This window comes from Drosophila miranda (assembly GCF_003369915.1).
Source record: "Drosophila miranda strain MSH22 chromosome Y unlocalized genomic scaffold, D.miranda_PacBio2.1 Contig_Y1_pilon, whole genome shotgun sequence".
NCBI lineage: Eukaryota > Metazoa > Arthropoda > Insecta > Diptera > Drosophilidae > Drosophila > Drosophila miranda.
In genome coordinates, this window is record NW_022881603.1 from 6,129,363 (window position 1) to 6,155,098 (window position 25,736).

General features: G+C 43.2%; 4 protein-coding genes and 1 pseudogene across 6 annotated transcripts; 2 read left to right on the top strand and 3 right to left on the bottom strand.

The window, feature by feature from the left end:
• The first annotated feature begins 2,253 nt into the window (after positions 1-2,253).
• Positions 2,254-6,634, top strand: LOC117190476 (annotated as a pseudogene).
• A 238-nt stretch (positions 6,635-6,872) lies between these two features.
• On the bottom strand, positions 6,873-10,235 carry LOC117190474 (PAS domain-containing serine/threonine-protein kinase-like). Its single transcript, XM_033395547.1, has 3 exons — positions 10,173-10,235; positions 7,296-9,926; positions 6,873-7,225 (listed from the first exon to the last, which is right to left on the bottom strand). Exons 1-3 carry the CDS (start codon positions 10,207-10,209, stop codon positions 6,984-6,986), a joined length of 2,910 nt encoding a protein of 969 aa, XP_033251438.1. The 5' UTR covers positions 10,210-10,235; the 3' UTR covers positions 6,873-6,983.
• A 1,518-nt stretch (positions 10,236-11,753) lies between these two features.
• LOC117191325 (peptidylglycine alpha-hydroxylating monooxygenase-like) lies at positions 11,754-16,047 on the top strand. Its single transcript, XM_033396225.1, has 8 exons — positions 11,754-12,042; positions 12,531-12,588; positions 12,652-12,739; positions 13,903-13,975; positions 15,109-15,241; positions 15,318-15,366; positions 15,426-15,764; positions 15,844-16,047. The coding sequence occupies exons 1-8, from the start codon at positions 11,872-11,874 to the stop codon at positions 16,010-16,012; spliced, it is 1,080 nt and encodes a 359-aa protein (XP_033252116.1). The 5' UTR covers positions 11,754-11,871; the 3' UTR covers positions 16,013-16,047.
• LOC117191326 (paxillin homolog 1-like) lies at positions 14,041-14,855 on the bottom strand. Of its 3 annotated transcripts, none has more exons than XM_033396229.1 (2): positions 14,711-14,855; positions 14,041-14,630 (listed from the first exon to the last, which is right to left on the bottom strand). In XM_033396229.1, the coding sequence occupies exon 2, from the start codon at positions 14,617-14,619 to the stop codon at positions 14,062-14,064; it is 558 nt and encodes a 185-aa protein (XP_033252120.1). In that variant the 5' UTR covers positions 14,620-14,630; positions 14,711-14,855; the 3' UTR covers positions 14,041-14,061. The 3 variants fall into 3 exon arrangements, with proteins under 3 accessions (XP_033252120.1, XP_033252119.1, XP_033252118.1); XM_033396228.1 differs by having other exon boundaries at positions 14,041-14,644; XM_033396227.1 differs by having other exon boundaries at positions 14,044-14,649; positions 14,711-14,854.
• Positions 16,048-17,586: 1,539 nt separating the features above from the next.
• On the bottom strand, positions 17,587-23,155 carry LOC108160281 (putative transcription factor SOX-14). Its single transcript, XM_017294163.2, has 3 exons — positions 22,981-23,155; positions 21,693-22,925; positions 17,587-19,136 (listed from the first exon to the last, which is right to left on the bottom strand). Exons 2-3 carry the CDS (start codon positions 22,122-22,124, stop codon positions 18,015-18,017), a joined length of 1,554 nt encoding a protein of 517 aa, XP_017149652.2. The 5' UTR covers positions 22,125-22,925; positions 22,981-23,155; the 3' UTR covers positions 17,587-18,014.
• Positions 23,156-25,736: the final 2,581 nt, after the last annotated feature.

Below are 25,736 nucleotides of genomic sequence, written 5' to 3' on the forward strand. Positions count from 1 at the left end.
TCTTGTATATATGGAATATAAATAATTATACAACATCCAAAGTTCTATATATGTATATAAATATATTATCTAGTTAATTAAAAAAAATTCTGATTTGAATTGCTTGAATTTTTGTTTACAATGTTGGACTTCTAAATGCCCACACGGCTGCCGACTCATCGTGGCACTCCCACGTTCTCCCCTCCACAAACCCATAAACGCGAAAAACGGCCATAAATTAATAGATATATCTTTTTCCCCGAGTCAAAAATAGATAAAGGTCATCAGGTGTTTCACAGAGCAAAGAATGTGTAAACATTTATGACCGCCATGCATTTTGGTCAAGAATTAAAGCTTTCCGCTCCGCCGTAAATAAAATCAGAATAAAGGGCATTTTACTGTCGAGTCAAAACACTCGGCTGCCACAGCTATATTAATTGATTGATAAAGGCCAATTTGTGTGCGTACACACATATGTATGCATGTATTTTTAGGTGAGTGTATATGTATTTATAGTTAATAAAAATCGGTACACTTGAACTCATGAATCGATTCAATAAAATCATCTCTGAAGAAAAGCTCCAGTTTTCAAAGCTGTTAAAAGCTTTCTTATCACTCTATTGATTAAATTTTTTCAAGAAGCTGAAACTCAGAAGTAAGTGGCAGATACAACACGAAAATTTAAGAATGTATATTAAATTAATAGTTGGAAGCAGTTGGATCTTCCAACAGGACAACGATCCAAAGCACACCGCACATGTTGTGCGTGATTGGTTGCTGTATTATGTCCCAAGACAGCTTCGTTCACCACCCCAATCTCCAGACCTTAACCCAATCGAACATCTTTGGGACATTTTAGAAAGATTGGTACGGAAAAGCCTCAAAACCGCCCTCATTCGAGCTTGGGCCGAAGTTCCGCCCACAACAACCGAAAATTTGGTGGCATCGATGCCCCGACGACTACAGGCTGTAATAGATGCCAATGGTGGACCAACCAAATATTAAAAGTATAAAAAGTATTAATATTAAGATGACTATAATCAAAGACTATACAATACCAAGACGTCGCATGAGGAACAAATACTTTTTCAATTTTCGTTTGACGCTTCATGGTAGGGGCGCGCGGGGCTAGTACTTAAATTCTCTTTTACGCTACCTTCGCCTCCGAAGTGCTACTCGGCTTCGGTCAGCACGAGCTCGAGCCAACCCAGAAATATGCTTGTAGTTGTGTATATGTGTGTATGTCCTAGGTCGGCACGGCCATAAGCCGGTTTCGCCCGCAGCATGTACGGCTTTTAGCTTCACACACAAGCGCACTGAAAGCATGTCAGTGACTGCGTGCCGAAACCGTAGGGCAGCGTGGTCGCTGATGTCTTTGGCGCAGCACAGTGGGGACTCAGCCGAAATAGTCAAAAAATTGTATGGGTGCTTTAGATAAATTTAATGTACGCATCTGTTAGAGAATTTGCCAATCGAATTTTCAAGATAGTTTTAGTTTAGGAGATATAAGCACTCAAAGTTTAACATTTTTTCAGTGTGCAAATATTTATTGACTAACTAACTAATTTAGCAAGCTGAGACGGCCAAAGGTCCCACTGTGCCGCTCCAAAGACATCGGCGATCCGCGACCACCGCTTCGACGGTGAAGGCATTTCCGAACAGACGAAACCGATGGGCAGCGGGGTCGCGGTAGAGACGAAGTACAGGCGAAAAAGGAATTGAAACCCCGCGCGCTCCCTCGTGCCTTTTGGGTCCTAATGTTAGGACCCGCCATAGAACAGCTTTTTGGTCGCTCATGCAACATCTTGGTATTGTATAGTCTTTGCTATAATACAAAAGCATAGAGGCTGTATGTACACTTTTTTCCGTGAACATTTTATGTTTTTTCGTTGTAACTTTAGTATACATACATAATTTTTGTTTAAGTTTTTTTTCTGAAATAATAATAACTTTAAGTGTCCTAAATAATGGCATACCAACTTTTTTAATTTTCATTGCGAAAACCCGAAATATTGAAAAATCGGTGCTGTATGTTGACTTTTTTCCTTGACTGTACATCAGAGCATTTATTTGCACTTGGAATATAAATGAACGACATTTTTTGGTCACAAGATTTACAGTCCAACAATTAACAGCTAGGTTCAAAAGCAGATAGACATTTCTGGTGACACGCATACGTACATATGTATGTATATAGTATGTATAGATGTGTGAATCTGTAATCAAGTAGCTAACTAATCTAATGCCTTACCTACTTTACTTAACCCTTTTCAGAGTTTGGACTCATTCTCCCACATGTCTTTTCCCAACGCTACCACATAAGTCTTTGTAGAAGCAGATTCAACTGTTTACGTGTTCAAACCAACAGCACAAAAGTCAATCAATAGTATACGTTCAATTAAACTCAAAAATGGCAGAGGAAGATTTTATCGAACGTGTCGAAAGGTAAGTTCCGTTCCTTCAAACTATAAGAATACAAAATTAAAATATTACTTTCGGTTGTAATAATAACATTTCGCCTTCGCAGAACCAATGATATCACGGAGGGAAGTAAGTATCTGGGCTATCCTCAAGAACTGCATTGGAAAGGATTTGAGTAAAATTACCATGCCGGTAATGCCAAACGAACCCCTGAGCTTCCTGCAGAGGCTATTCGAATATATGGAGTATGCACAACTTTTGACACAAGCAGCTCGCCAGGACACTCCAGAAGATCGAATGAAATATGTTGCAGGCAAGTATTTAAATTGAGTGGTTCGTAGATTTTCATTTAATTACACAGCAAGCAGACCATGTAAGTACATATATACAGTATTTATGTACGCTTGTACGCATGACATATTTATAGACAGCCGAATAAATCGGTATTCACTTCTTTCACGGCTAGCCAGGTAGTAATGATTCACGTATACTAGTTATTTTAAAGCAATAAACAGTATGCATTTGTTGAACAATAACAGGGTGTTCACGGCAAAAATTTTGTATTTTCAACAAGTGTTAAGTGGAAAAGTGTGACCAAGTATATTATTTTAATTTTAATAAAATTTCTATTGATAAATTAAATACATTTAAATACTTTTAGCTTTTGCCGTTTCTGCTTTGGCATGCAACTGGGAGAGACTAGGAAAACCATTTAACCCTCTCTTGGGCGAAACTTACGAATTGCAGAGAGACGATTATCGAATAGTTTTTGAGCAGGTCTCTCACCATCCACCAGTTTCTGCATTTCACGCAGAGTCCAATGATTTTAAATTCCATGGCTCCATTAACCCAAAGATTAAGTTCTGGGGAAAAAGTGTGGAAGTTAATCCCAAAGGCACGGTCACCATTGAGTTTCCAAAGTGGGTATGCACATATAAATTAATTAAATCATGCTAACGGTATCCGCTTTTTGTCAGATGGAAGGAAACTTACACCTGGACTAATGTAAACTGTTGCGTGCACAACATTATAGTCGGAACACTGTGGATTGAGCAGTATGGAAAGATGGTGATAACAAATCATTCCACCGGTCACATTGCGAACCTAACTTTTAAATCAGCTGGTTCTGGGGCCAAACACTTGCATCGAGTTGAGGGCTTAGTACGGGATTCAAGGTAGGTTAGGTTAGGTTAAGGCGGTAGCCGGGAGGGGGGGGGGGGGATAAGAGCCTCCCGCCCCCAAGCTCACTTGGACCTATAAAAGGTCCGTTGTGTTTCCGCATGGGCATGTGCCCCTTCGCGTTGCCCGAACCGGGAGAGCATACTACTGCAGGTTAAGGGCAGTCCCATCCGGTGGCTTGGATGTATTTGGACAAGGTCCCTGGTTTGATTACGGACAGGTTCGAAATGTCCGTGAGGAAAGCGGCCCCGAGAATACGAAGACGACGATTTCCAAGGGCTGGGCAGTGGCAGAAAAAGTGGGGGACCGATTCCTCCTCCTCCTCGTCGCGACAACTCCTGCAGAAGTCGTTATGAGGGATTGACAGTCTAGAGGCGTGAGTGCCGATCTGCCAGTGTCCCGTAATGGCTCTAGTAACTGCAGAGCACTGTGCTCTGCTGAGTTTATACAGCTCTGCTGAGCGCTTCTTCGATCGATATGGCCATATCAATCTTGAGACTTTACAGGAAACGGTTTGCTGCCATCTCCTATTGGCATTTTGCTCGAACAATTCGTGCGTTAGGAGCCTGCACGTAGCCAAGGGCATCGCTACTTGCTCCCTCTCCGGTAGGAGAGGAATCGTAGTACCCTGCCTGGCTAGCTCGTCGGCGGCGTCATTCCCCTCGATGTCCCTGTGGCCGGGGACCCATATAAGGAAGAGATCTAACTGCTCTGCGATCTCGTGCAGAGACCTGCGGCAGTCATTTACAGTCGCTGAGTTCGACGATATTGAGCCTAGAGCTTTGATAGCTGCTTGGCTGTCCGAGAAGACGCACACTAAGTGCGTATCTAGAAGTAATTTGGAGACGATCGAAATGGCCTCCTTGATGGCTTCAACCTCCGCTTGGAACACACTACAGTGATCCGGGAGCCTGAAGCAATGACTGATGTTCAGCTCGCTGCAGTAGACTCCGCCTCCCACGCGGCCGTCTAGCTTTGAGCCATCAGTGTAGAAGTGGACCGCATTTGCAGGTCCTGGTTCGCCCATCTCCCAGTCCTCCCTAGATGGGATTGATACCTGGAAGGGCGTCGAGAGGTGATCACTGGGGATACAGTAATCTGTCCTCTCTGGTAATTGCGGGAGTCTCATCAGGATTCCCGAGTGCCCAACCGCGGATGCTTTCCACAGTCTGGCTTCTCTCATTCTGAGGGCGGAAAGTGTTGCCACCTTCTTTCCCATGAGATCCACAGGGAGGAGGTCCAGCACAGTATCCAGGGCTTCCCCTGGAGTAGTGCGTAGCCCGCCAGTTATGCATAGCTCTGCCATGCGTTGAACTCTGCTGAGTTTATTGAGGCATGTCCTTCTGTCCAAGGCTGGCCACCATACCACCACTCCATAGAGCATGATTGGTCGTATGATGGCGGTGTAGAGCCACCGAACTATATAGGGGGTCATTCCCCATTTTAGTCCGATGGCTTTCCTGCAAGTATAGAGGGCCACTGTGGCCTTCTTTACTCTATCCTCTATCCAATCGAGCTTTCTATCGAGGATTAGGCCAAGATACTTGGCGTTGTTGCTGAAGACTAGCGTTTCCCCACATAGTCTTGGGGAATCAGTACCTGAACTTTGTACTTCCGAGTGAAAAGCACCAGTTCCGTTTTAGACGGGTTGACGCCTAACCCGCATTTGTCTGCCCATTTCGACATTTTCGTGAGAGTACTTGTCATGCACTCACACAATGTCTGCGGAAATTTTCCGGAGAATGCTATGGCAACATCGTCCGCGTATAAAGGATTCAAGGTAAAGGATGCGAAAAACTCGGATGAATGAATCTTAATTTTTAAATCACATATTTTTAGCGAAAAGAATATATTCTTTCTGTATGGTAAATGGACAGACTTTATCAAATGTTGCTCTGCGGAATCCTATGCGCAATATATGAAACTGGGAACCAGAAAAAATGACGGTGGTGATTCGGGTGATTCACCTGATGGAACCCCAAAGAGAATGTTTTCTAAATTGAACAGCTTTAAGCTAAGCTCTTTTCGCAGCATGTCCATACAAGATGTAAGTTCGAGAATCCCAAAAACATACGTTTTTTTTAACATCCAAATATTTCGTAGAGCGACAACATTCCACCTCTTGATCAAGAGACAAATGACATACCAAAGAGCGACTCTGCATATTTGCTTGATGTACCAGACTCCACCGTATTATGGAGTTGCAAGCCACGACCTTCCAACTGCAACGAGGTACAATATGATTGTATACATTTATTGGCAATCTAATATGATTTTATTTTCAACAACCTTATCTTTGCAGTACTACCAATTTACAAACTTTGCGCTGCAGCTTAATGCTATGGATAAAAATATGAAACCACCGCTAACACTTTGCCCTACCGACTCGCGTCTGCGACCTGATATATTATACCTCGAAGAAGGAAATTTAGATGGTGCATCTAAGGAGAAGACTCGCCTAGAAGAAAAGCAAAGACACACTCGCAAGCATCGAAAAACCACTAATGGCAATACTTGGACACCAAGGTAACAATCTTACCCATAAATTACACGATCTACAGCTAAAATATGACGAAATATTCTTATTTTTAAATGGTTTAAGCATATAACCAACCCCCACACCAAAACCGAAGATTGGAACTATACTGAAGGATATTGGGACCGTAAATACGACATCGCCAATACAATATTTTAGAAACATTTTAGAGTATACATGTGATTACGTATTATATATTGTATTTGTATAAAGTTTGTGAGGTGTATTCACTAAGCAATCGTTGGTAACTGGCTCAATGTACTACGAATTGGCCAAAGTTATAATATGTCAAACCATGGCTTTGAACAAAAAATGGAAATACCACGCAATTTCATATGAGCTTTTTGCATACAGTAAACACAATCCAATCCAGTCGCACAAGCATACATTGTTTTAAAACAGATATTAAGTTACAGCTTACTTTTCGTAGTCAAATATATCTATGTGTGTAGGTGTTAATTATCTGACAATTCCATATGATGCAATTAAAATGTTATTCAGTTATTTGTTGCGCTATAATATGTTGGACATTTTTTACAACTACGGTACCAGTATAGTATCGTTACCGCCGCTGAATGAAATTAACAAGCAACAGGATGATTTTAACTGGGATCTCCCAAGTAAGACATTAGCTATTGGCATTTAACCTATATCTCCCCCGATCTACGAGTGACGTGTATTTGGTGGATGGTGGATTCCCCGATTCGAACATAAAGACTGTGATAGTAGCAGTAATATACATATTCGATTTATTTTGTTAATTTTAAAAGATTCCAGGACCTTTGTTTAATTGTCTTCTTCACATATACCGCTATTTACATTGGTGACACTCATAATAATTTACACACATAATAAAACCAAAATCATATTACTTCAAATTTAGGGTTCTAGGTTTTGTGTTAACGTCGTGCAAGCTAACTACGTTATAGGTAGAGACGCATGGTTCAAGTTTGTGTTTAAATATGTCGTTTTCCGATTTTGAAGAGCATATTTGTTTTCCTGTCTCAGTGTGGCTCGCAGCAGGAAGCGATAATCTCAGTTCATGATTACTGATTGAGGAATTAAATTGAAATTGCTTCGCATAAAGTGTTTCCATCTTATTGTGCTTATCTGTGGCATGGACAGAACCAAAATTACTTGTCAATAAAATAAAAAAATTAATAGGGATTGCATCGCTTACCTTCATTATTTTTCCATAGTTTTATGCCTGTTTTTTGTGTTGCCGTCAGCTTTGTGTCCTCGTCTGGCCCGCCTATGGAGCAGTCTTCAATATGGGAGAAGCTCTCCTGCGGCGAAATGGTTGACAACACTGATGTGCTGGAGTAGTAGCCCATGAAATGAGTGTCCGGTTCTTCCTCATGCGCCTTGCACGGAACAATCCATGAAAAATTAAAGAGCGAAGAATTGACTTCTTGCGTGAGCCAGGGATCGTTTACTAGCTGCAGCATTGTGCAGCGGTATTTGGGGTCTTTGTTCAGCATGGAGGTCAAAAGACGACTCAGCTGCTCCGATACCATCTTTGGTATTTGGACTTCTGCCTTTACAGTATCTTCGACGCCGATAAATGGGTTCTCGAAAAACATTAAGACGTACAGAGTGACGCCGAGGGCCCACATTTCAAGCTCGGGACCGACATATCTATTGCCAGCCAGGACTTCGGGACTGCAGTACTCGGTCGTTCCATAAAACGTTGAAAAGTATTTACCTTCTTCCATGAATGTCGCTGAACCGAAATCTATTAGCTTTATGTTAAAATGATGATCAATGATTATATTCTCGTCCTTTATATCACGATGGAGTATTTTCTGCTCATGCAAATAATAGACGGCATCCGCAATTTGCCGGAAAATATAGCTTCCCAACTTCTCCTCCATTAAAGGCCGTCGTTCAATGAACGTCCATAGGTCCATTCCCGAACCGTGTTTCTCCATCACCAGCTGGTAGAATAAATCATTCTCAAAAACATCTAACACCGATACTATATTCTTGTGATCTAAGGTCTGCAGGAGGTGGATCTCGATAGGAACTTCCTTACCATCCCGGTTCTTAATCATAAATTGAGGGCAAAGTTTCTCCTTCAAAATAAACTTTGTTATAACCAATAGCCGATCAGTGTTCCGAAAAGCCATATTAACATAGCCGTAAGCTCCCTTGCCAATTTGCCGGATCGAAGTGTAGTGCTTGCTATAGTCCCCCGAGTACAGCTCGTCTTCGTATTTGGACATCAATGAGAGAGAATTTGGTCTGCTGGAATTCTGAGCTGCTGTTGTCTTAATTACTTGTCCCAGGGACTGCTCGATAGTGCTTGCCATGCTGTTGAATGTTGATGTGAGATTGGCATAGTTGTACTTGTCGCTCTCTAAGCGATTGGAGGGGTCTCGACACACCCAAATGCAATACACTCGGCGGGAGCAGGGCAACACATGGAGCAATACCGAATACACAACGTCTATGACAGTACCATCAGCGTGAATCGCCTCTCCCAGAAAGTTTCCATTAATCGAACTGAGTAGCCTCGTGGCTGGATTACTGCTTGAAGCATCACAAGCCTCTATAGATTGGGACTTCACCTTGTCCCAGCTCATTTCATTTAGGTGGGATAGCGACTCATCATACTCGTCAGAGGGGAACTTTTTCGAGGGATTCACTAGTGTCAAAATGTCATCTATTGTAATGTCTTCGGGTGGTCGAATATCGGAAATCATGTCGCTGTTACCCTCCTGGTTACAGCTTAAGTGGGTTCCGCCATTCAGTCCCGCGTCGTTGAGAGAATGTTCACTTGCAGGTGGGATTGCGGACAGTTTTTTACAAGATTGAAGTGAGGACTCGTTATCAACGATAAACGGATCTGTATCGGCCTCCCAATCATTGCTGGTAATGGATGTATTCGAGACGTTTGGGCTTTTATCTTCGCGGAAATCTTTGCCGAAGTTAGGTAAAATTGAAGATATATGCATTTTTGTTATTTTTTCCTGGCCGTATCCGAACATCAACATAGAGAACGGCTGATTGCAAGTCTGAATGTTGCCTATTTCATCTACCACAATAAGCCCACTCAGATTTTGGAAAACCCACACGGTTATGTTGAAGCACGTATTGCAAGAATGCGTTGTTGAAGAACCAATCACTTCCGGTGTAGTTATAAGCAAGCAGAGCGGAAATTTAACATTGTCTGTGGTGCGTCCTGTGGCTCTCTGCTTGCGCAGGTTCTTTGATATCTCTCTACTGTCCGGATCTGGGAGTTTTATGAAGGGTATTAGTGTTGTAATGTTCACTCCAACGACGTCTTCGGTGGAGTAATAAAGGAATATTGTCGCAGTGGCAGCGTCAGCCATTGTTATCGCACCTAAGCGGTCAATGCCTATTTGGCAAATGTGTCTCTGAACCGGCTCGGCGACAGCTATGTTCCGTCCTTCGTTGTCTATTTGTCGAATCCAGAGCGAGACCAATATCTTAGTGCTCTGTTTTGTCTTCATTTCTATCACTTTGCCACTGAGCAGGAGAACTCTTCCCTCATCGACATCAATCTGCATTTCCGCCAATGACGAAATGTGACTTTCCGTTTTACAATTTAGTAAATCAAAAAAACTTTTGTTCCGTAACTCCTGCGACGTATATCCCAACAAGTGGCATGCTTTGTTGTTCACAATTAAGATCTGTCCGTTATTTGAGTCTATAGTAAATATCGCCTTATTCGGGTTTATCCCCTTCGACGAATGTAAGTTGGGAGGCGGCATATTAAAGGCGTTTGGATCCATCATATTTAAAATACTCGATGTGTCTTGATAGGAGCGGGAACAACTGCTTTCGCCTGAAATACATATAATTTGCCACTAATTAAAAGAAATCCGCATTTTTTGCAAATAATATATCATTCAGCTACTATTTGCTGTTACTTGATTAATTTTGTTGTCAAAAAACTGATTGACATTCCATTGAAGAATATATAGTAAACGCTTTTAACCTTTTTTTATATGTTTAATTCTTAATGGCAAAATCAAAACAAATCCATAGCTGCACCAGGGTCAATATATGGACTGGGTTTATGGGGGCATACCATTAGTAGGTTCCACCATGCCGCATTGATCCGCCATTTATAGTTAAAATATTTTCCAGCTCAGCTTGTGCAATCTTATAATTTGAAGCAGCCTACAATAATATCAAACGAGGTGGAACGTTGTGACTCTACAGTCACACTCTACAGTTATACCCGATACTAAGTCAGTATGGCTCTCCTCCGGCAGACGCCGCTAATATTAAACGACACGACAAAGAGTGCGTGCGAGAGAGACAGAAAATCAGTCTGAGCGTGCCGTCGGGCGCTGCGTAGCCACTGCAAATTGATTTGTTCCTTTTGGCTACAAAAATGATCCGATCTGATCCAGATTCAGCAATCTGATAGATATGGTAATTATCTATGATTCTGCGTTTTTAATTTTCTCGAATGTGCAATTGTGTGGATGCAACAGATTTTCGTCCTTTGTGGGGGCGGAAGGGGGTGGGGCGAAATTCTGAGATATACGTTTTATAGTGAGATCTAACAGAAGTGCGGATACCAAATTTGGTTACTCTAGCCTTAATAGTCTCTGAGATTTGTGGATGCCCCAGATTTTCGTCCTTTGCGTGGGCGGAAGGGGGTGTGGCGAAATTTTGACACAAAACGGTCAAGGTCCGATATCACAGGAGTGTGGATACCAAATTTGGTTGCTCTGGCTCTTATAGGTTCTGAGATCCTTGAACTCATATTTTGCAATTGGCAAAACCGACCATGAAACCTGTGTGTTAGAGAGAGACAGAGCGAGAAAGAATGAAATTTTTTTCTTCATTCTGGCTATAATAATTATACGATCTGGTTCAGATTTTGTACTCTAGAAGATATAGTCATCTTCTACGATTCTGAGTTTTTAGTTTTATACTATCTTTAAAAATGTAGATGCCACAGATTTTCGTCCTTTGTGGGGGCGGAAGTAGGCGGGGCGAAGTTTTGAAATATTTTTGAAGCAGTGACATATCACAGAAATCTGGATCCAAAATATCGTTGCTCTAGCTCTTATAGTCTTTGAGCACTAGGCGCTGAAGGGGACGGACGGACGGACGGACGGACGGACGGACAGACGGACGGACGGACGGACGGACGGACGGACAGACGGACATACAGACAGGGCTCAATCGACTCGGCTATTGATGCTGATCAAGAATATATATACTTTATGGGGTCGGAAACGATTCCTTCTGGACGTTACACACATCCACTTTTACCACAAATCTAATATACTCATATACTCATTTTGAGTATCGGGTATAAAAATAAGACACTCAAAACATGGGAACGGAACCGTGTTTATCACAAAAATCAATTGGTTGGCGCATGCGAACAATCATTTTCATAATGTTACTGCCATTCAAATTGGATACGGTCTCACTTGCACATTTTTTAATGACATTTTATTTCTGTTAAGAATATTACGCATGAAATAACGGGAAAATTACGCTGTGGCATTTTTAAAAATAAATCATATGTTCAGGGCGGTTTGTGGATATTTCCATCACTGTTATCGATATGTGGGTTTTAAACATCGATAACAACTTTCACATATACTAAGCTGGGCCTACGTGTGCAAAATGTATCTCACAAATACACAGAACTAAAACCTAGGCAAACGAAACGAGCAGAACAGTTCTTCTACGTAGATTCTTTGTTTTAATTTCCTTAATTAATATTAAAATAGAATATAGACACATAAAAGGACGCAAAAATGGCTCGAAAGATTGGAATCTCAATGCCCTGTTGCTACGTTTTGCTAGTCAATTTAATAAGTGTGTACAGCCTGGTGGACCAGGTGATGTACCGAAGGAATAGTTATGAATCCGCAACAGGCTCCACAGGATCTTTCCCCTTCCTGATGCCCTTGGTTTCACCGAAAACTGTGAGTAGTACAGCGGAAATTATTTTTTTTTCAAGTGCCATATGGTTTGTGCCAAATACCAGTTTTCACAAAAGTTTGATTACATGTGCCTGTATGTATGTATAACAATCTACAGATGCTCCGCAAAAAATCCAATAGCAATAATATTATGTACAAATGAATAAGTTATGCAGAGACACTGTTCCATATGGTTGGTTACTCTTTTATTTCTGTGTAGATACACACAAATAGACTTTGCCATATGGGATGCATTGAAACCTGTAGATTGCGATTTGCCCTAGGACACGGCCTGCAAGTTGCGCGGTGCTCTGTAGATAGATACATAAATACATATGTACATACAAAAAAATATATGCGTGGGGGAAATACGTTTAATAATATACACTTTGCACTTGCAAGCACCCTCGAGTATGCATATTGTTTCAAAATAACTAATCTAAAATTATTTTTGTTTGTTTTTTTCTGTACGACTAATTACTAACATATAGCCGGATTTGTACTTGTGCACTCCAATAAAAGTCGATCCAACTACCACATACTATATTGGTACGTCAAAAAGTCATAGAAGCTTTCCATTAAACATTTTGAAATTTCATTATTTTTCTAAAGTTGGATTTAATCCGAATGCAACCATGAACACGGCTCATCACATGCTCCTGTACGGGTGTGGCGAGCCAGGAACAACCAAAAGCACTTGGTGAGTTTTTATACCCGATACTCAAAATGAGTATTGGGGTATATTAGATTTGTGGTAAAAGTGGATGTGTGTAACGTCCAGAAGGAATCGTTTCCGACCCCATAACGTATATATATTCTTGATCAGCATCAATAGCCGAGTCGATTGAGCCCTGTCTGTCTGTCCGTCCGTCCGTCCGTCCGTCCGTCTGTCCGTCCCTATTAGCGCCTAGTGCTCAAAGACTATAAGAGCTAGAGCAACGATGTTTTGGATCCAGACTTCTGTGATGTCACTGCTACAAAAATTTCAAAACTTCGCCCCGCCCACTTCCGCCCCCACAAAGGACGAAAATCTGTGGCATCCACAATTTTAAAGATATAAGAAAACCAAAAACGCAGAATCGTAGAGAATGACCATATCTTTTAGACTGCAGAATTTGAATAAGATCGTATTATTATTATAGCCAGCATCAAGAAAACAATTTCATTTTTTCTCGCCCTGTCTCTCTCTAACACACACGTAGCATAGCCGGCTTTGCTTAGAGTAAAACATTAGCGCCTAGATCTCAGAGACTATAAAAGCTAGAGCAACCAAATTTGGTATCCACACTCCTAATATATCGGACCGAGACGAGTTTGTTTCAAAATTTCGCCACACCCCCTTCCGCCCCGCAAAGGATGAAAATCTGGGGATATTCACAAATCTCAGAGACTATTAAGGCTAGAGTAACCAAATTTGGTATCCGGTTAGATCTCACTTTAAAACGTATATCTCAAAATTTCGCCCCACCCCCTTCCGCCCCCACAAAGGACGAAAATCTGTTGCATCCACAATATTGCAGATTCAAGAAAACTAAAAACGCAGAATCATAGATAATGACCATATCTATCAGATTGCTGCATCTGGATCAGATCAGATAATTTTTATAGCCAAAAGGAACAAATCAATTTGCAGTGGCTACGCAGCGCCCGACGTCACGCTCAGACTGATTTTCTGTCTCTCTCGCACGCAATCTTTGTCGTGTCGTTTAATATTAGCAGCGTCTGCCGGAGGAGAGCCATACTGACTTAGTATCGGGTATAACTGTAGCGTTGCGGTGTCCGCAGCAACTCACAACGTTCCCCCTCGTTTTTCAATAAACTTGTACAACCAATAACATAACGTATATATTTTCTCTGAAACAGGAACTGCGGAGAAATGGCACAAGCAACGGCTGAGGAAAAGGCCAGCCCCTGCGGACCTCGTTCTCACTCTCAGGTAAATGTGAAAATCCTTCGATTGGGAACCTGTAGTCTGATAGAAGCTAACAAAATCCTTTTTAACAGTTTAAATTTGAGAAAAATTTAATTTGTAATTTGATTTCGGGTGGGTTCTCTACTGCACTTTAGGCAGAACGGGTTTCCGTTCTCGATATTGAAGTTATCAGTGGCAATACGCTCTCCGCAGTTAAAGCACTCGAAGCAACGAGGGTGCCATTTCGTGTTCAAGGCGACTATGGCTTTCTTGTCGATGGGCTTTCCACAGCCGGCGCAACGGGACGAAAAGGCTTCCCGGAAGTCATCCTTACAGAACAGATACCCGTTGACTTCGAAGAACGTCGAAGTCAACAGGTTTTGACAGCACCCGACGCACTTGAAACACTCTTCGTGCCACTTGCGTCCAACCGCAGCAATGGCACGCTCCAGAATAAGAGAGCCGCAGGCATAGCACCTGGGGGCATGCTTTTCCAGAAAGCACTCGCTGCAAACCAGCTCGTTTTTCAGAAGCTTAAACTCCGACATTCCTATGGGCTTCTCACACTCTGTACATGTGAAGTGCTCCGGATGGTACGACATGCCAGAGCTGCATATTGCCTGGTCGTCGATTTCTTTATCGCACTTGCAGCAGATCGTAGGGGCCATATTTCAAATACCTATGGGGTAGCCTCTAAACTACATATAACATATATAACAATATATGTATGTATAGCTAAGTTCTTGGTGAAAAACTTACAGATTCAAAATTTGCAATGTCCAAAGGGGATTTTAGAATCAAAACAATACTAATTCCTTACTATAAAAATACGTAAATAAAACTAAATATAACTCATTCTGATAGATACTACTACGATAGTGATTCCATTACATTTTTAATACGTAAATGGTTTACTGTGTTCAAGGCAAAAGCTGTAATGTAACCAGTCCTTGACTTTAACCTCGTAAGCAAATGCCTACATATGTACATACATATGTACATACATATGCAGACATTTTGTTCTGGTTAACTGATTACACTGTGCGGAGTAGCTATATGTAGATTCGAGGTTGCTCGTGGCTTACTATTAATTGTGCACATTTCTAAAGTGCCTACCAAATTAATGTGTGTATGGTATATATTTGCTCTCAACTTAGATCCTATATGCATGGGCGAGAGATGCCCAAAAGGTAAGTTTGCCTGCGGGTGTTGGCTTTAAGGTTGGCAAGGACTCGCCAACCAAGTATTTGGTACTGCAAGTGCACTACGCTCACGTTGACAGATTCAAGGGTGAGTAAACAACAAGTTTTCTCAGTGGGAGGGTGGTACTCATACGAGTAAAACGAGTTTTTGTTTTGGTTTCCAGATGGTTCCACCGATGACTCTGGCGTGTTCCTAGACTACACAGAAAAGCCGTAAGTCTGCTCTTCCGTTTTAAGCGATTGCATTAGGGTCTTACACACTTTCTCAACAGCCTTCAAAAGTTAGCTGGCACACTATTATTGGGCACAGACGGAATGATTCCCGCAATGAAAACAGAGCACATGGAATCAGCTTGCGAAATAACTGAGAATAAAGTACTATTTCCATTTGCCTATCGTGTGCACACTCATGAAATGGGAAAGGTTGTGGCTGGATATAGAGTGCGATCGAATAGCGAGGGAATTCAAGAATGGTTTCAACTTGGAAAGCGGGATCCGCTTACGCCTCAGATGTTTTACAATGTCACGAACACCGAACCCATTTTGAGCGGCGATCAGCTCGCCATGAGGTGTACCATCAAAAATACCCGTCATCGGATAACTAAAATTGGGTATGTAAATCATATCTATCATGCACGCACTCGTGTACCGTTTCTACCGCCAGGAACTACATTTTCATGTCCTTTGCAGCCCCACCAACGAAGATGAAATGTGCAATTTTTACCTTATGTATTATGTGGACCATGGGGAGACTCTGGACATGAAATATTGCTTCAGCCAAGGTCCCCCCTACTATTACTGGTCCAATCCAGACACCGGCCTACACAATATCCCACATATCGAAGCGAGCACCTTGTAATTTGGATAAACTCTCATGCTGTGGAATGTGCAAAATTGAAATTAAAGTATACTAATTATACCCGAAACTCAAAATGAGTATTGGGGTATATTAGATTTGTGGTAAAAGTGGATGTGTGTAACGTCCAGAAGGAATCGTTTCCGACCCCATAAAGTATATATATTCTTGACCAGCATCAATAGCCGAGTCGATTGAGCCCTGTCTGTCTGTCCGTCTGTCCGTCCCCTTCAGCGCCTAGTGCTCAAAGACTATAAGAGCTAGAGCAACGATGTTTTGGATCCAGACTTCTGTGATATGTCACTGCTACAAAAATATTTCAAAACTTCGCCCCGCCCACTTCCGCCCCCACAAAGGACGAAAATCTGTGGCATCCACAATTTTAAAGATATGAGAAAACCAAAAACGTAGAGTTGTAGAGAATGACCATATCTTTAAGACTGCGGAATCTGAATTGGATCGTATTATTATTATAGCCAGTATCAAGAAAACAATTTCATTTTTTCTCGCCCTGTCTCTCTCTAACACACACGTAGCATAGGCGGCTTTGCTTAGAGTAAAACATTAGCGCCTAGATCTCAGAGACTACAAAAGCTAGAGCAACGAAATTTGGTATCCACACTCCTAATATATCGGACCGAGACAAGTTTGTTTCAAAATTTCGCCACACCCCCTTCCGCCCCCGCAAAGGATGAAAATCTGGGGATATTCAAAAATCTCAGAGACTATTAAGGCTAGAGTAACCAAATTTGGTATCCGCACTCCTGTTAGATCTTACTATAAAACCTGTATCTCAAAATTTCGCCCCACCCCCTTCCGCCCACACAAAGGACGAAAATCTGTTGCATCCACAATATTGCACATTCGAGAAAACTAAAAACGCAGAATCATAGATAATGACCATATCTATCAGATTGCTGAATCTGGATCAGATCAGATAATTTTTATAGCCAATAGGAACAAATCAATTTGCAGTGGCTACGCAGCGCCCGACGTCAGGCTCAGACTGATTTTCTGTCTCTCTCGCACGCACTCTTTGTCGTGTCGTTTAATATTAGCGGCGTCTGACGGAGGAGAGCCATACTGACTTAGTATCGGGTATAACCGTAGAGTTGCGGTGTCCGCAGCAACTCACAACGTTCCCCCTCGTTTATTATCGAAATTATTTCTATCGTGTAACCCCCCAAATGATAATAGTTTAATGTCATAGTGTACTCTATTATGTTGGATGTTTCTTGTAGATTGATCTGTGCCGTGCCACCAATGATTGATGTAAAATATATATACGTGTAAATAAACATATGTAGATACTTCGCAAAACAAAACGATTCTTTTCTTTATTAGTTCTTTGAGAGCTAGCTATTATACGGTTCTTCGGTTACCTCCAGTGTTTAGATCCCGAACATACGGTCACTAAGCAAAACTTCAAGGAAAGGAAAGAGCGCTCCGGTATAAATATTTTCAATGCAAAGCATTTTATTTTTTTTTTTTATGTATATAATCGTATATATAGAATTTATGGAATATATATATATATATTTTATATATATATATATATATATATGTATAATTTGGTGTAAAATTACAAACGTATAATTATATTAGTTATAAATTACACAAAACTTAAAGGTATTTCTCACATATTCTCATATTTGTTAGTGTTAAACTCTAAATGACTACCAGTAGGCTGAAGGGGTAAATCCTCAGATGTGTAAGCTAGGAGAGCTCCGTTGTTATCATGTGCGGTGTAGTTGAGATCATTGTTTGTTTCAATTACATTTCCGGTGTAGTCTTGGGTTATATATGTACATGGGTGTGAACCCATAGCATCTGATTCAACGAAACTATTACTTATGCTGCTGAAGACGAATTGGGGCGAATGTGAGGCTGTCAGTATGCTGCACTCGCTGTCTTCAGCCGCCGTCGGAATCGGATTGAAATCGTCATTTTGGAATGTATGCCCGCCATCTCCCCCTCCCCCATATAGACGAGTGCTGTTGTGTATCTAGATGTTCGTCGTAACAGTTTGCGGTTGAACTTGATGGGAGGACGAGTTGTCGCCACCAGCGCAAAACACAAAACACTCGGGAGTGTCAGGCACATACGGAGGTATTTGATGGCTGGCCGAATGTAAGTTGGCATCATTTAAAATGTTGTCTTCAATAATATTGTGGCAGTCCGAGAAGTTCGTATGGGAACTGTTGTTGGTTCCATTGTTATTGACAGAGTTCACATCTAACAAGGATTCGTCACAGAATGGCAAATACTTCTGGACATCTTCGGAGAACTCCTCCGTGGCATTCAGCGGACCTATATCGGATAGATTCTCCATCAGCCCTGCGGCTGGATCCGATTGATTGTGGTGGCTATTGGACGAAGAGTTCACCTCCAACTGGGAGTCCTCGTTGTCGGTGGAGTTTACGAAAAATGAGTAATACTTGTAAACATCTTCGGTTAAATTCTCTCGTGGATTGGGGGAAAGATTTTCCATTTGACCTGTATTTGGGTCTGAGTGTAGTTTTAGATCGCAATCAGCACTGCTATTCGTGTTCAGAGGTAAATATTCAGATGATTGATAGCTTAAAAGATTATCGGTTGATGGTAACATAATATCAACGGCATTATTGTGCTGTTGCTCTATCGGAGCTTTTACATTTACATTGTATTTAGGTTTCGAAGTATCACCCGTGTCATTATTTCTTATACGTTTCGAAACTGAACCAGTTTGACATGTAGAGGTAGATCTTTTGCTTTTCCGGCCGGCAGTGGGGGTTCCATTAATTGCAATAGTGGACAAAGTGCTATTCTGTGTGTCATTTTTAACTTCGCTTCCATCCGCATCCTGATTCTGCTTTAGCGCTCCCGGACATCTCAACTGCTTCTTTTGTGGCTTGTACTTGTAGTTAGGATACTCGATTAAGTGCAGCTTCCTGAGCTTCTCTGCCTCGGCTATGTAGGGCTGCTTGTCTTCTTTGCTCAAGAGCTGCCATCGTTTACCCAATTCTTTGGATATCTCGGCGTTATGCAAGTCTGGCGTTCGCTCACAAATCTTCCGACGCTCCATTTGACTCCACACCATGAATGCATTCATGGGTCTCTTGATATGGCCGGGAGAATGTTTCTTCGTCTGGAATAAAAGAACAGGTGAAACAATAATCAGCGAGGGTTAAAAAATTAATCTTTCAATTAAAACAGATTTACTTATACGCAGTAAGAGTGAAGGGGAAACTGAACAATCATCAGTGTTTTAAATGTGAAACCAGAGAGTATTAGGATCATCATAGAACTTAATCGCTCATGTTGATTCCGGAATGATTCCCCGAATAAGTTTTAAGTGTATGCAATCGCGGAATTGAAAGCACACCTCGAATGGATATATGTATCTATAATATATGTAAAACACTCTGTTCGTATTGTTTTTATACGAAAACACATTTCCCTATTATAAATTCATTTATATACTTATGGACGTGCATACATACATATATACATATGAGTGTTCATTCCATATTAACGTTCCACAGATAAAGAGTTAGGAAATACAAATTCACACCAAGCGAAATCACTGACTGCACGCACACTTTCACGGATATATGGTACGTACCGTATATCTGTGTAACCTACATATATGCATTTTTTGTATCGCCTTGTCTATGTTCGTTTGTATGCATTTGTATCTGTACGAAAAATACGTATTCGCAGCGTTTGGAGTTCAATGTCCCTCGCCAAGGTTAATAAAACGCTCCTAAAAACGAAATATGTACATATGTATCTGTATCTGTTCGAGTATACTTGTGTATATTCACATTCGATTATTAAGATACACAGACAAGTGCACGAATGTACTCGCATGCATTCAATTAATAAGCAATTCCACCGCTGCTTCCTGGTTATGCTTTTGTGCACTTAATCCTTTAAATCAGCAGACAGATCGAACGAAATCACAAACAGAACAGTGTCGTGTCTGGGGAACACAGGAACGCAGGAACGCAGGAACTCGACAACCATTTGGAATAGGTCATCGCTGTGACGCGCCGCCCTCAACGTATGGCCGGCCAACGCCAGAGGAGAGAACATAGCCAATGTGAATAACCGTTTTTTTTAATTCATTTTATTGACACAAAAGAGAGACGGCAAAAACTACCTATTAATAGCGTTAACTTCGACCTTGCAGCAGTTCGTGTAACTCGTAAAGTTCATCCACACGATACCCTTGGTAGTAACGACGCCTGAGCAGGGAGCAGCAAGCAGTCAGCGGTGAGCAGTGAGCAGACTTTCCGCCGAAACGAGTGATGGAAGCCGAAGAGAGCTGGGCACCGACGGTGGGCTGGATGTGATGCGATGCTCCAACGGCCATTGCCATCGCCGTGGCTGTTGCTTTTGCTTTTGGTGTTGCTATTGCTGATGCCTTTGCTTTTGCCCTCGCCACAAGTCTGCTCCAATACTCACTCTCAATGTCGCGTCAGACAGTTCAAGTCTAATAAGCAGCCGACTCTCGTAGATCTACACACACACACGCACACCACATAACACAGACAGTGCACACAGACAGTGAACACATGCGTGCACACAGAGGTACACGCGGCAGTCCCGCGGGAGCGGATGTGCGGATTACATGTGTCCTTATGTGCGTCTTGTGTGTGTACAATATACATATGTATGTACATATATCTACGTATAGTAAGCAATTGAGTTTGGCGTTCGTGACGCTGCTTCTGCTGCTGCGGCTGGCGGAGCCATTGCCTCCACTCCTTCGAGACCGCACTAATAACCGTAAAAACAAACTGCTAAGCAAGGTCAATGCACCAAATGTTCTATGAATTTGTACGCGTACGTCTGTGTGTATATGTGCACACAATCGGACATTCCATTTCATTGCTAATATTATATATTCTTCACATGTACATATGCACATGTATATTTCATACCATATCAAGTTTTTGATCAGCATTGAAGTGACGCTGCTATCATATGACACGAGTTTCGGTATCGGTCAGAGTGCAATATCATGATTGGTACTCTTAATCACCTACTATTCGTGTGTACTGCACACAAATGCATATAAAGAAAGACATACACTCTCGCATGTACATACGTACGTATTTCCTACACGACAAATGCAAGTGAGTCATCATTAAGGGAAGCGAATCGCGGGTACAACCGCCCCGTAAAAATATGCATGGGTGCAAAAAACAAATAAAAGAAACTGCATTTCCACTGAATCCATGGATGGTAGCACTACCCATGTCTAGGGATACATCAGAAGGGTATTCGCTCATGAGATTGAAATCAATCAGTTCGATGATACATACAAACTAGTATTTCATCATAAGAGCACACAGCTGCATCCAGCCATACATCAAAAGTTGAATAAATACCATGATATTGGTACGCATTCGTATACATATTCGGTTACTAATCTTGCTTAATTGTTCTGCCATATTTGTGTTTGTAATAAAAGAAATAATCACAAGAGAAATAGAATCTAATCTACAGGAAATCTTATCAGTCAAACTTTTTGTTGACCTGTCCAGTCTGGAAAAATAATAAGCACACACAAGTATAATACGAGTATAAATGTAGGCCTTTTGCCCAAAAATATCTGCAACATTTTGTTAGGGCTTATCTATGTAAGTGTTCAGTTTCCCCATAAGAGCCGATAAGGAGTGCATCATTAACTTACTTGAGTTGCATCTGAATACGGGGTACTGGAATTGACAGGCACCCGTGCTGAACCAAATACCACATCGGCGTCGAGGACTATGACTGTCATTTTGGGAGTGCCCTGTGCTGGAGATCTTTCGTTGTCCATGCTGGATCTGGATCTGGATCTGGATGTGGGTGTGGGGCGGTTCGGTGCAGCTGCAGCTGCAGCAACAGGCGAGGGCACAGGCACAGGCAGAGTCCCAGCCACAGCCGTCGTCGAATGAGTAATAGCTTGCTCGCTTTGTGTTTTACTTGTTGGTGTCCGTATCCGTATCCGTATCGGTTGAGTTGGGGCTGGGTTTATTGGGGTGGTTGCAATACTAACAGCAGGCCCGTTGGTAAGCGAATCGGTATCCGTATCGGTGTTGGTGTTGGTATCAAGAGTTCCCTGAGTTGGCTCAGCTATCATCTTTCCACTTGTATCTCAAATTTGCAGCGTGTGGGGCGCTGTGTTAGTGGGGTGCATAGCACAGTTAGTTTTCCAAGTGCGTTCGTCTAGATCTGCAGCAGCATTCGCAGTAGTAGATACACATTTGTGGGTATGGCTGGCAGAGGTATTGGTATTGGTTTTGGTTTTGGATTGGTTTGTTTGTGTGCACTCGTCGTAGCTGTAGATGTAGATGTTGATGTAGCTGGAACTGTATAGCTGGTGATAAGGCTCGGCTCTTCCAATTTTATCGGGTATTATTAAATAGAGCGGTTAGCATTTTAACCGCACATTACCCTGTGCTGTGCATGTTTATACATGTAACTTATGTACGATTATGTATTCGTAGTCGCCTGCCCGATCGTGCTGTTTCATTTAACAATATACTCGCGCACACACAGATACTTTGCTCTGTCTTCTTTGATTGTGAATGTGAATGTGTGTGCTCAAGGTGAAACTGGTTCCTCGTTATTTATTTATTTTTTGTTTTGTGTTTGCAATATTCCAAGACTCACGTTCGCTTCGCGTTGCGTCTGTGCAACGGATTTATACTTATGTACATATATATGCTTATACGTATATGTATATGTATATCTTTAGTTTTTTATGCACACTCTCAGCTGAGCATTATATTAATTTATACATAAATGCACTGGTTTTAATAGATTGGATTGAATTGGTTACCAAACACACACACACACCCGATAGAGAGTGTGTTAAAGTATCAAGGTGCGGACGCGTTTTTCCCGGTGCTCCCGTGTGGACGGCAAATAGCAGGAAAGCCTGCAGGAAAAAAGCTCGGTCAGGAAACAGGCGGACACAGGGTAGGACTACGTACCAAATGGTCACCTATAGCGCGCACAAACTCAGCCCAGCGTAATAATCCAGACACTGCAAACGGAAAATCCCGGTCGTTGGCCAGGGGCGAGGGGTGAGATTTTGCCCTCTTTGTCTCTCATTCCAAGCATGCCACTAGTGTTGTAATCAAATGTCACTCTATGTTACGTGCCGTCTGCTTTGTTGCAAATTGTAACAAGTCATGCCAGCTGATCGAGCCGCCAGCTGCTGATCGGTGCTTCGCAGCCCTGCAGCAGCCCTGACGCGTTGCCGAAAAACGACAACAGAGGGCGCTGATGGCGATCCAACAAGGTCGATTAGAGCTACCTACAGGGGGCGCAGTGCGCAGATCTACCGGAGCCGCCAGGCGACTACCCTCCGCCAGAGGGCGCTTTATAACGGACGCAAAAGACGGGCAAAAGGCTGCCGACGGGCATCCTGCGAAAAGCTCACGCGAGCGGACAGCAAAAGGGAAATGGCAGGCTAACAACCTGCCCGTAGCACCGAACCCAGTAAGGTGCTCCGTATGGTATACTGGAAGCCACTTAAGAATTTTTCTGCTATAGGGCTGACGGCAACGGCATTCCATGACCTCAATAGGCAGCTTGATACGCTGCTGAAATGGCTCATGGGCTAATGTCCTTGCCGCCCCCGTCCCGCTAAAACCATGGCAGGCCTCTTCTAACGCTCGGCAGCTGCACCATTAAGTTGGCTGCATAGGTTTGGTTGATTCCATCCCAATCAATACCGATCTGGCACTGAACTCTGCAGCCCATAAGGCCCAGAGTCAACCCTCGCATGGACCTCACTCTCGGAAAGGTACCCATGGGATCATGAAGGTGACTACGCAATACAGCTGTCGACAACGGACTAGAGTTGGGACCCACTAAAGGAAATGACTTCAACTATCAATAAATTGACGGATGTGCTGAATTCTCAGCAAATCGAGATTTCAGAGGACGTGGTATTCGGGAGACGGAATATCATAGGAAGATCGCCACCTAAATCTGCCCCGGCGGCCGAAAGAGTCGCACGAATCGCACAGAGGACTGGGAGCAAGACCCAGGAGTCCCTGCCCAATATGAGGGAATCACTCATCAGCCTAGGCGAGAGAGTAAAAGAATTGACAACCATGATGAACGAGCAGCGGCACGTTAACACTGCCATGAGGGATCTCGCGGCAGGATTAGCAGACCTGCAAACAACGGTGGTTAAATGCTGGGAGAGCTCGACCAAGGAGAAACCCTCCAATGAAGGGAAAACGCTGAAGGGAAACCCACTTATGGTAGAGAGTGCCTCACAGACCTCACCAGAGAGGGAGGCAGATAAGAGAGGAAGCGTGTACAAGAGGGTACGAGAGGAGTCACACAAGAGCAGGCGTTTCTCACCAAAGCGGCACAAGGGACCGCCGCAGATCCGAGTCCCCCACAAAAACTGATGCTGCCAGACCCAGGTCAAGGACATGCGTCAGCGGGCGGCGAGAGCACTCCCACAACCGCACCAGTAACCAGAGGGGATACCCCCAGTAGTAAGCTGCAGAAGTGGCAACTCGTCGACAGAAAATCAAAGCGGGAGCGGACCGAAAGGAGACACAGGCCGGATGTCATAATCATCCAACCTCAGGGCAACCTAACATCCAGCGATATGCTGCGGATGGTCACCAGGCGGCAGGACGACAAGCTGAAGGCCGTCAGCGAAAACGTCAACCGGGTCAGGCGAACAGCGAAAGGAGATCTACTGCTTGAACTGAAGGGCGTGTGCAGCAGCAGCAACGAGAGGATGAAAGAAGACATCCAGCTGGAGTTGGGAAACCAAGTGGGCATCAGAGCCGTGTCAGAGGAATCCTGCGTGGAGATAAGGGATCTCGACACCCTGGTCACAAAAGAGGATGTTGTTGCTGCAATTGCAAAACAGGCAAAACAAGAGGTGGTTACCAGTGCGGTCAAAAGCCTTAGACAGGCCTTCGCCGGCACGCAAATGGCAATAGTTTGCCTCCCACCGTCGGTCGCCAAGGAACTGCTCAAAGAGGGCAGGCTGAGGATTGGTTGGACCAGATGCCGGGTCAGTGAACGGCAAGCACAAAGGAGATGCTACAAATGTCTACAGTTCGGCCATATAGCGGCGAACTGCACAAGCGCTGTTGACCGCTCGGGCTGCTGCCTCAAGTGTGGCGAGAGCGGCCACAAAGCAGCAACGTGCCAAAAGAAGCCAAAGTGCTCTGTATGTACAGAGGGAAACCGGCAGGACACCAAGCACTATGTTGGCAGCAGGAGATGCCCAATGGTGCAGGGAGGCGCTCGTACCCAGCGTATAAAGTGAAGTTCCTGCAACTGAACCTAAACCATTGCGCGGCAGCTCAAGATCTGTTGAGCCAAACGACCAGGGAGGAAAAGGTGGACGTAGCTATCCTTAGTGAGCCGTACAGGACGAGGAGTGACGCAAACTTTGCAGTGGATGCTTCAGGAAAGGCGGCGATCTGGGTCTGCGGAAGACGGCCGAGCCGGATGGAATCAGTGGAGTCCGCAAATCACTACGTCAGAGCTAAGATCGAGGAACTCTGGGTCTACAGTTGCTACCTACCGCCGAGCCTGCAGGCTAACGAGTTCTCGGCCGTCCTAGACGAGCTAGCCGAGGACGCAAGAGGTCGTTCTGGAGTGGTGATAGCGGGGGATTTCAACGCCTGGGCTGAAGACTGGGGCTGCCCGTCAACAAACGCCAGAGGAAGAATTTTACTGGAGAGCCTGGCCTCACTTGATA

Bases quoted from the DNA above. Each gene is read 5' to 3' on its own strand.
- LOC117190474 (XM_033395547.1), bottom strand. From the start codon at position 10,209: ATGGCGGATCAATGCGGCATGGTGGAACCTACTAATG. The intron at 9,927-10,172 runs GTATGCCCCCAT...TATGTATTTCAG, and splicing joins CATGGTGGAACCTACTAATG to GCGAAAGCAGTTGTTCCCGC. The intron at 7,226-7,295 runs GTAAGCGATGCA...TCCATGCCACAG, and splicing joins ACTATGGAAAAATAATGAAG to ATAAGCACAATAAGATGGAA.
- LOC108160281 (XM_017294163.2), bottom strand. From the start codon at position 22,124: ATGATAGCTGAGCCAACTCAGGGAACTCTTGATACCAACACCAACACC. The intron at 19,137-21,692 runs GTAAGTTAATGA...CTTTTATTCCAG, and splicing joins CGTATTCAGATGCAACTCAA to ACGAAGAAACATTCTCCCGG.
- LOC117191325 (XM_033396225.1), top strand. From the start codon at position 11,872: ATGGCTCGAAAGATTGGAATCTCAATGCCCTGTTGCTACGTTTTGCTA. The intron at 12,043-12,530 runs GTGAGTAGTACA...ACTAACATATAG, and splicing joins CCTTGGTTTCACCGAAAACT to CCGGATTTGTACTTGTGCAC. The intron at 15,242-15,317 runs GTGAGTAAACAA...TTTGGTTTCCAG, and splicing joins TCACGTTGACAGATTCAAGG to ATGGTTCCACCGATGACTCT.
- LOC117191326 (XM_033396229.1), bottom strand. From the start codon at position 14,619: ATGGCCCCTACGATCTGCTGCAAGTGCGATAAAGAAATCGACGACCAG.